The 8837-nt window shown below is 44.2% G+C and overlaps 2 protein-coding genes across 2 annotated transcripts; both read right to left on the bottom strand.

Annotated features, from left to right (window-relative positions):
• Positions 1–209: 209 nt before the first annotated feature.
• LOC100304200 (Binding protein) lies at positions 210–1023 on the bottom strand. Its single transcript, NM_001165652.1, has one exon. It carries the CDS (start codon positions 946–948, stop codon positions 433–435), a length of 516 nt encoding a protein of 171 aa, NP_001159124.1. The 5' UTR covers positions 949–1023; the 3' UTR covers positions 210–432.
• A 2145-nt stretch (positions 1024–3168) lies between these two features.
• Positions 3169–4125, bottom strand: LOC103635061 (Binding protein). The gene has a single exon (XM_008657617.4). It carries the CDS (start codon positions 3830–3832, stop codon positions 3314–3316), a length of 519 nt encoding a protein of 172 aa, XP_008655839.1. The 5' UTR covers positions 3833–4125; the 3' UTR covers positions 3169–3313.
• Between the last annotated feature and the right edge of the window lie 4712 nt (positions 4126–8837).

Here is an 8837-nt window from a genome sequence, read left to right as displayed (position 1 = left end):
TGCCGAATGATATGTAAAAAAAATATCGGCTCTTGAGGAGGAGCTGCTCTTTTAAAGGAGCTGAAGCCGAAGTTAATTTTAAAAGAGCCATAGCCTGTCAAACGGGATCTAAATCTTGCCTTGTTAACAAAGTAGAGATGCCAAGCATTTTTTTTGTTCTTCTTCATCAATAGAAACATTTTCACTATAGATGCACTCGCACTAGTATAGCAGACAAACTAGACAGAGCCCGTTTTTTTTCCCCCGCGGTGCAAAAAATATGCACCAGACTTTGGACTCCAAGCCCATAACATAAGACTTGATGATATCGAATTGGGAACGAAGAAGAAACGCTAGCTTGTGGGGCGCACGCAAGTTACAACTCAGTACAAGTCGCGACACATAAGAATAAAAATAAGCAAGAAGAACACACGTCTCTTCTGCCGCTCAAGCTCAAACAGCCGTCGGTAGCCGCAGCGTGGCGGCGGCAGGCGCGCCGGCGAGAGGCCCGCCGCGCGCGAGTATGGACCTGTAGATCTCCACCAGCACCTTCTCGTCGTACTCCTTGAGCTGCGCCGGCCGCGCGAAGGCCGCCGCCGCCGCCGCGCCGTGGGTCGCCGTGGCGCAGAAGGGCGCGCCGGCGCCGTACCCGACGGCGGGGGAGGAGGCCAGCCGCAGCATGGCGGACACGTACGCGTCGCGGAGCCGCATGAGCCACCGGCGAGGGGACAGCGCGCGGAGCAGCCGCCGCCCCAGCTGGCCGCGGCGCACGCGCCACCCGCGGCGCCGGCGCCGGCCCGAGCCATCCCCCGTCGGCGGCTGGGCCTGGGCCTGGGCCTGGGCGACGCCACCTCCGAGCTCCACGGTGGGGAGCGGCTGGCGGCGCCGCGCGGCGTCGCCGTCCATGCGGTAGTAGCCCCGGCGCTTCCAGTACGCCTTGATGCCGCCCTTGTAGGTGCGGTCGTCCATGCCTAGTTGTTTTGTTTCTTGATTCAGAGGTGGACGAAGCTAGGCTTGCGGCAGCAGACTGTCCTCTATGGGAACGGGGGCTGTACGACGCCCACGGTAGCAGAATGGCAGCAGAATTTAAAGAAGCATGGGATTCCTCCTCCTCTCCTCTGCCCTCTCTCATTTTTTTTGACATGTGTGCAATGAAGCCCCGCAGGATTACCTGTATTTCAACAAGAACCACCGCAAGCACTACTTAAGACGAGAAAATCATGTTTGTGTATAATCACTACTTGAAATTATATGAACGTCGATATGGCATGGGTGAGCCGGAAACTGGAAGATGACAGCTGCATTTTTTACATCCCATGCTGGGATCCAATGCTTTTTTTAATGCGAATGCTGATTTGTTCAAGAACTTCGCACGCTATATATTTTGAGCGAAGGCTCAAATGGATGCACCCACGTTTCTAATTGAGCATGGGATAATGCCCCCCCAAAAGCCTGCATAAATTACTAAAGTGCAGGGTTTTTATTTGGTGTGTGGAGCTGCCCTGGAGAGCTGAGAGTTTCAGTAGTTAGGGATGAAAACGGTCGGAAACGGTATTTATTCGGTAATCAGTTTTTCCTTTGATTGCGAATAAATAGGATATAAAATATACAATACAAATTTGTATTCTTGTTTTTAACATCCAGCTTGTTAAGATTCATAAAAGGTAAACCTCAAATTCATCCTACATTTTCTCAAATAATAGATATAAACTTCGGTATGGATTCGGAAACAAATTCGGTAATTTTTTCAACTTTTTGTGTTGTAGGGAGCAAATAATACATAAAACAACTTATATAATATTTTATTCATATTTGTACTAATGTGCTTGATAACATAAGAAAAGATCAACATCAAATTTTATATATATCTATTTTAAAATATTAAATTTGTTCTAACAGTTCGGATTACCACTTTCATCCCTATCAGTAGTTGTTTGTTGGACGTTTGTTGGAAGTCTGTGAGAGATAAAAGACAACCATCATTAGATAACTTCAAGATCCTGCTTTTGTCATGTTGTTTTTGGTTGTGTTAGTGGTTGTGCTTTGAGTTTTTTTTTTTTAAGTTTCCCCCGCTGAAAACCGTGGGTGGAGTAGCTGAGTTGAGTTATTGGTTGAGTTGCGTTGCAATCAAGTTGGCTCTTTTCGAAGGAATAGTGAAGTTTGAGCAGTTAGTTAGTTAGTTGTTATTCAAAATTTGGGAGAGTAGTGTGGAGATACATCACCTCTCTATAGTCCTGTCTTTTTAAGGCTGGTTTTTACTAAAATGATTAAATCGTTTCTTGTTTCTTTTATCTTTCTAATAAAAATTACGGCATAAATCTTTTTTAGTCCTTCCGAAAAACAAAATAAACCTAGTGATGTCAACTTAGTTCAGTATTTTGACTTGTGCTATGATGTTAAATCCAGTACTTGAATTTGATTGATGACAAACAATAGTCGTGATTCTGTGATCAGCAATTTCTAGTTTAGATTATAAAACTCTTCCTTTTAACTTCAGTAATTACATAACGTGCATCCTATTTGGTCATGAATACGTTCTAATATATAGTTAACAATTATCCATTTAAGGATGTTTGGTTTATATGAACTAATTTTTAATCTATTTATTTTATTCTATTTTAATTCTTAAATTATCAAATATAAAAACTAAAATATAGTTTTAGTTTTTGTATTTGATAATTTAGGAACTAAAATAAAGTAAAAGGGAGACACTGAAAATTAGTCTATAGAAATCAAACACTCCGACTAGACAGATTATGACCAAGCTTTTTATGCTGTCGCAATCATTCGCGGAAATATGTGATTCGAGCATACATGAAAAAAAATCTTGTATTAAACATAATGCTATACGTTAGCGGATCTAGAAACTGGTTACGTCCCGGCCTAATTATTGTAATAATGCCATACTAGTAAATGACGTGCGCCATCGCGGGTATAGGATTTTCTTTTTTAGGGGACGGTTGAGAAACACACGTGTAGCATGCGGGCAGCGTTGGCCGTCGGCCACGCGTGCGGCTAGATGTAAAGCATCAGCGGCCATGATTTTTTATGGGACATGGATAGTGCGAATGGCTAGGAAGTTGTATTGGTTTAATAGTTTTAGTTTTCATATTTGATAATTTAGACAGAGCCCGTTTTTTTTCCCCCGCGGTGCAAAAAATATGCACCAGACTTTGGACTCCAAGCCCATAACATAAGACTTGATGATATCGAATTGGGAACGAAGAAGAAACGCTAGCTTGTGGGGCGCACGCAAGTTACAACTCAGTACAAGTCGCGACACATAAGAATAAAAATAAGCAAGAAGAACACACGTCTCTTCTGCCGCTCAAGCTCAAACAGCCGTCGGTAGCCGCAGCGTGGCGGCGGCAGGCGCGCCGGCGAGAGGCCCGCCGCGCGCGAGTATGGACCTGTAGATCTCCACCAGCACCTTCTCGTCGTACTCCTTGAGCTGCGCCGGCCGCGCGAAGGCCGCCGCCGCCGCCGCGCCGTGGGTCGCCGTGGCGCAGAAGGGCGCGCCGGCGCCGTACCCGACGGCGGGGGAGGAGGCCAGCCGCAGCATGGCGGACACGTACGCGTCGCGGAGCCGCATGAGCCACCGGCGAGGGGACAGCGCGCGGAGCAGCCGCCGCCCCAGCTGGCCGCGGCGCACGCGCCACCCGCGGCACCGGCGGCGCCGGCCCGAGCCATCCCCCGCCGGCGGCTGGGCCTGGGCCTGGGCCTGGGAGACGCCATTTCCGAGCTCCACGGTGGGGAGCGGCTGGCGGCGCCGCGCGGCGTCGCCGTCCATGCGGTAGTAGCCCCGGCGCTTCCAGTACGCCTTGATGCCGCCCTTGTAGGTGCGGTCGTCCATGCCTAGTTGCTTCTTGATTCAGAGGTGGACGAAGCTAGGCTTGTGGTTGCGGCAGACTGTCCTCTATGGAAACGGGGCTGTACGACGCCCACGGTAGCAGAATGGCAGCAGAATTTAAAGAAGCATGGGATTCCTCCTCCTCTCCTCTGTCCTCTCTCATTTTTTGACATGTGTGCAATGAAGCCCCGCAGGATTACCTGTATTTCAACAAGAACCACCGCAAGCACTACTTAAAACGAGAAAACCATGTTTGTGTATAATCACTACTTGAAATTATATGAACATCGATATAACATGGGTGAGCCGGAAACTGGAAGATGACAGCTGCATTTTTTTACATCTCATGCTGGGATCCAATGCTTTTTTGAAAATGCGGATGCTGATTCATTCAAGAATTTCGCACGCTATTTTGAGCGACCCTTGACCAAAAAGGCTCAGATGGATGCACCCACGTTTCTAATTGAGCATGGGATAATGCCCTCCAAAAGCCTGCAGGAATTACTAAAGTGCAGGGTTTTTATTTGGTGTGTGGAGCTGCCCTGGACTCTGGAGAGCTGAGAGTTTCAGTTGTTTGTTGGACGTTTGTTGGAAGTCTGTGAGAGATAAAAGACAACCATCATTAGATAACTTGAAGATCCTGCTTTTGTCATGTTGTTTTTGATTGTGTTAGTGGTTGTGCTTTGAGTTTTTTTTTAAGTTCCCCACGCTGAAAACCGTGGGTGGAGTAGCTGAGTTGAGTTATTGGTTGAGTTGCGTTGCAATCAAGTTGGCTCTTTCGAAGGAATAGTGAAGTTTGAGCAGTTAGTTAGTTAGTTGTTATTTTAAATTTGTGAGAGTAGTGTGGAGATACATCACCTCTCTAGTCCTGTCTTTTTAAGGCTGGTTTTTACTAAAAAGATTAAATCGTTTCTCGTTTCTTGTATCTTTCTAATAAACATTACGGCATAAATCTTTTTTAGTCCTTCCGAAAGACAAAATAAACCTAGTGATGTCAACTTAGTTCAGTATTTTGACTTGTGCTATGATGTTAAATCCAGTACTTGAATTTGATTGACGACAAACAATAGTCGTGATTATGTGATCAGCAATTTCTAGTTTAGATTATAAAACTCTTCCTTTTAACTTACAGTAGTTACATAACGTGCATCCTATTCGGTCATGAATACGTTCTAATATATAGTTAACAATTATCAATTTAAGGATGTTTGGTTTTTAGGGACTAATTTTTAATCTATTTATTTTATTTTATTTTAATTCTTAAATTATCAAATACGAATATAGTTTTAGTTTTGGTATTTGATAATTTAGAGACTAAAATAGAGTAAAAGGGAGACACTAAAAATTAGTCTATGAATCAAACACTCCGACTAGATAGATTATGACCAAGCTTTTTATGCTGTCGCTATCATTCGCGGAAATATGTGATTCGAGCATACATGAAAAAAAATCTTGTATTAAACATAATACCATACGGATCTAGAAAATGGTTACGTCCCGACCTAATTATTGTAATAATGCCATACTAGTAAATGACGTGCGCCAACGTGTATAGGATTTTCTTTTTTTTACGGGGACGGTTGAGAAGCACAGCATGCCTAGCGGGGAGCGTTGGCCGTCGGTCATGCGTGTGGCTAGATGTAAAGCATCAGCGGCTAGGATTTTTCATGGGACGTGGATAGTGTGAATGGTTAGGGAGTTGCATTGGTTTAATAAGAAGAAATGGTGGCAGATATCGAAATTAGCTGCACTCCGAGGTAATTAATATAAAGCTAAAGAAATATATGGTGTCTTTGGTTTGTGGAGTGACCTATGCTTCATAAGGTGATGCATCATAAGTCCATCCCATCAATTTTGATGGAATCAACCCACTCCTCAAGTATATACTAATTATTAGTTCATGATAATGGGGGTGGTGATGTATCAACTCATTCTATTCCACAAACCAAATAAAAAAGTGAGGAATGAGAAAAAGATGAATCACTTCATTTCTCAAACCAAACACACCCATATAGAACCTAAAGACTATGAAAGGATCATGATAATCGAAACGAAGTTGAACTGGACTTCACTATAAATTCCTACTTAAATTAAACATAATGTTTAAGATGAAGGTAATTAAATTTTAATCACCAAAAAGATAAGCACTAGACTCTCAGTTGACCACACCAAGCCTAATGAGAATGGTGGTTGCACACAAGTCACTTTCCATAACTAATAAGATCACTAACGACGCGGTCTCACTACGCAAATGATCCTTCTCACTCTCAAGTGGATGTTTAGCTACTAGAAGAAGCAAGACATCTCAAAAAGCTCAGTTAGGGGGTATAAAAATAGCCTTAAGTGATAAAACTAGTTGTTACAACCCACGCAACATTTTCGAGGACACTAGACATATCTAATGCTCACTTTTCCACTGCAACAGACACACCCGTGTCCCTAAAACGATTAGTTTCTAAATAGCCATTACTATATGTGGTATATGGTGCCAACCCTAATGCCACACCAGACGTGTCCGATGAGTATAGTCCTCAAATGCATAGATATAGACCTCAAATTTAGTACTTGAAGGTCTCAAAATATGCTCAAAAGATTCTATTCATCAACCCTTAACCCCGCCCCAAATACCCCCAAAACTATTCTTTGAAAATCCCTAAAAGTGCAAGTTTCCTTTTCTTTATTCTTCTAGATGTTCCTCCCCTACAAAAATTACAAACACCATATTTTCTGAACAAATCTTTCTGTTGGGCTTTGTTGCCCCTTTGGAATTTCCTATTACCCTTACAATTTTTGAGGTTAAGGCCTTCCAGTGCAATCAACCTCTTTTAGCCACTACGTCGGCTCTTTATCTCTCTACCTCCCTTCAGAATTAGCCTCCTTGGCCAGAATCTCAAAGCAGAACCCTCTAGCACAAGAATGGTCACCAAGCAGAGTTGAGGAATTTGTTTCACTTTGTCCTTCTTTATATCTCTTGTCCATGCAATTGATTCAACCACTTTGATATAAGGCTTTCTCTCTCTCTCTCTCTCTCTCTCTCGTGTAGATCCCCATCTTGTAAGCGATACTTGTCAGTGTTTGGGACCCGACCGCTCACCCGGGGTTACCCCTCGAGGTGCTTTTGGGTAGGACGGTGTTGCTGATTGTAGCTCGATGGTTCGTGCAAGACGCACGAGAGACGATAGAGAATTTTCTACAGGTTCGGGCCGCTTGGAGAGGCGTAACACCCTACTTTCTGGTGTGGATATTTATGTGGTGGGTTACAGGGGAATTCTCTAGTATGCTAGAGAACTGAGTAGATGGCTGATGAATGACCTGCCTCTTGATGGGGTGCCCCCTAGGCCTTAAATATCCGACCGTGGGGCACTACATGCGTGTATGATAATGATGTATCAATAAGTAATAGTGAACCGACTGAACTTATCTTCCTACAATCTTGCCGACCTATTCTCATTTGGTTCCGATATCCAAGGTGGTCGCGCGGGAGAATCAGATCAGAGCTATGGATAACGCTCAAACCCCACGAGCCGCCTAGGCCCGCGTTCGCCCTTTCCTGCGAAACAATAGGCCCAAAGCCTTTCGCGAGGCCTTCTAGCCTTCTAGTGGACCCGGGGATATATCTGTCCCCCACAGGCCCCCAAACTTTGAGTTGATTTTGAATTAATCGGCCCAAAGATTCTAGGTCCAGCGTGCGGTTTTGATTTTCATTTTGGTAATGGGCGCTGCGAGGGCGCACCTGTTGAACGTTGCTTCTGAACTCTGAGTGACTTAATAGAAAACAATCTTCTGTTGTCCTCCTTTGGTACATTCAACGATCTTCGCCCTATGCTTCAGAAATCGGCACTCTGTCATCAGCTTATGCTTTAGAAATCAGCATTTTGTCCTTTGGGGTTAAGGATTCATTGGGTGTAGCCCCCGAGCTTTGAGTGGATTATTGAAAATAATCCACTCAAAGATCTTCATCTCATGCTTTTAGGGATTAACATTTTGTCTTCGTCTCATGCTTTAGAAATCAGCATTTTATCTTCGTCTCATGCTTTAGAAATTAGCATTTTATCTTCTTCTCATGCTTTAGAAATCAGCATTTTATCTTCGTCTCATGCTTTAAAAACCAGCATCTTCTTCTCATGCTTTAGAAATCAGCATTTTATCTTCTTCTCATGCTTTAGAAATCAACATTTTTTCTTCGTCTCATGCTTTAGAAACTAGCATTTTATCTTCTTCTCATACTTTAGAAACCAGCATACTGTCTTCATCTCATGCTTTTGCGGACTCGAACAGCGTGGTCTGCCCATGCCCTATTAGGTTTGAAATTTATTTGATCAGCGACAGATTGGATGTCTGGTAGATGGCTCTTGGCTGGTCTTCATTTCGCTTTGTGCTTCAATGCTTCTGCTGACTAGACTTGCAGTTCAGTAGCTATATTTGGCTTTCCTTTGATCTCTATCGATATCTTCCTTCTGTCTTAATACATTCATTGCGTATACTGTATGGATGTGACTTGTTCAGAAAATCTATTGAAAATTCCTAGCCGTCCCCCTCCCAATGGGTGTGAACAAGGGACTTCTTGGTACACAGAGCGTTTAGCATACTGTCCTGGAGTAGTAACTTGACATGACCGCGGGGCGTAATCATATCGCCCAAGCAGTTGACCTTAGTCCAAATGGTGTCGTGTTACGCGAAACGGCGTCTGCTGCCTGACTTGCTTCCAGGCGATTTGAATTGCTTATTGAATACTTGCGACTGTTCGGTGAGCGTGGTAGGAGATGAACAGTTGCCTCCAGCCTCTATAAATAGACTACTTGCCCTGTTGTTGTCTTCACATATCCTCTGATCATCTGTTGCTTCTTTTCCAACTCCCTCTTCTCTTCCGTCTAGCCATGGGCAAGGACAAGAAAGGTCCGGGTTCGCCGCGTCGCTTTGGCGACAAACGGAAATGTGAGTCGAGTCCTTCGTCGGAGGACTTCGGTGACTCCGAGTACTCGGAGGAGGAGTTCTCCTCCGAGTCCGA

The sequence above is a fragment of the Zea mays genome, chromosome 8 (assembly GCF_902167145.1).
Source record: "Zea mays cultivar B73 chromosome 8, Zm-B73-REFERENCE-NAM-5.0, whole genome shotgun sequence".
Taxonomy (NCBI): domain Eukaryota; kingdom Viridiplantae; phylum Streptophyta; class Magnoliopsida; order Poales; family Poaceae; genus Zea; species Zea mays.
Note: the sequence above shows the minus strand (reverse complement) of the source record. Positions and strands in the feature narration are given on the sequence as shown.

Excerpts from the sequence above, each read along its gene's own strand:
- LOC100304200 (NM_001165652.1), bottom strand. The coding sequence starts at position 948 with ATGGACGACCGCACCTACAAGGGCGGCATCAAGGCGTACTGGAAGCGC.
- LOC103635061 (XM_008657617.4), bottom strand. The coding sequence starts at position 3,832 with ATGGACGACCGCACCTACAAGGGCGGCATCAAGGCGTACTGGAAGCGC.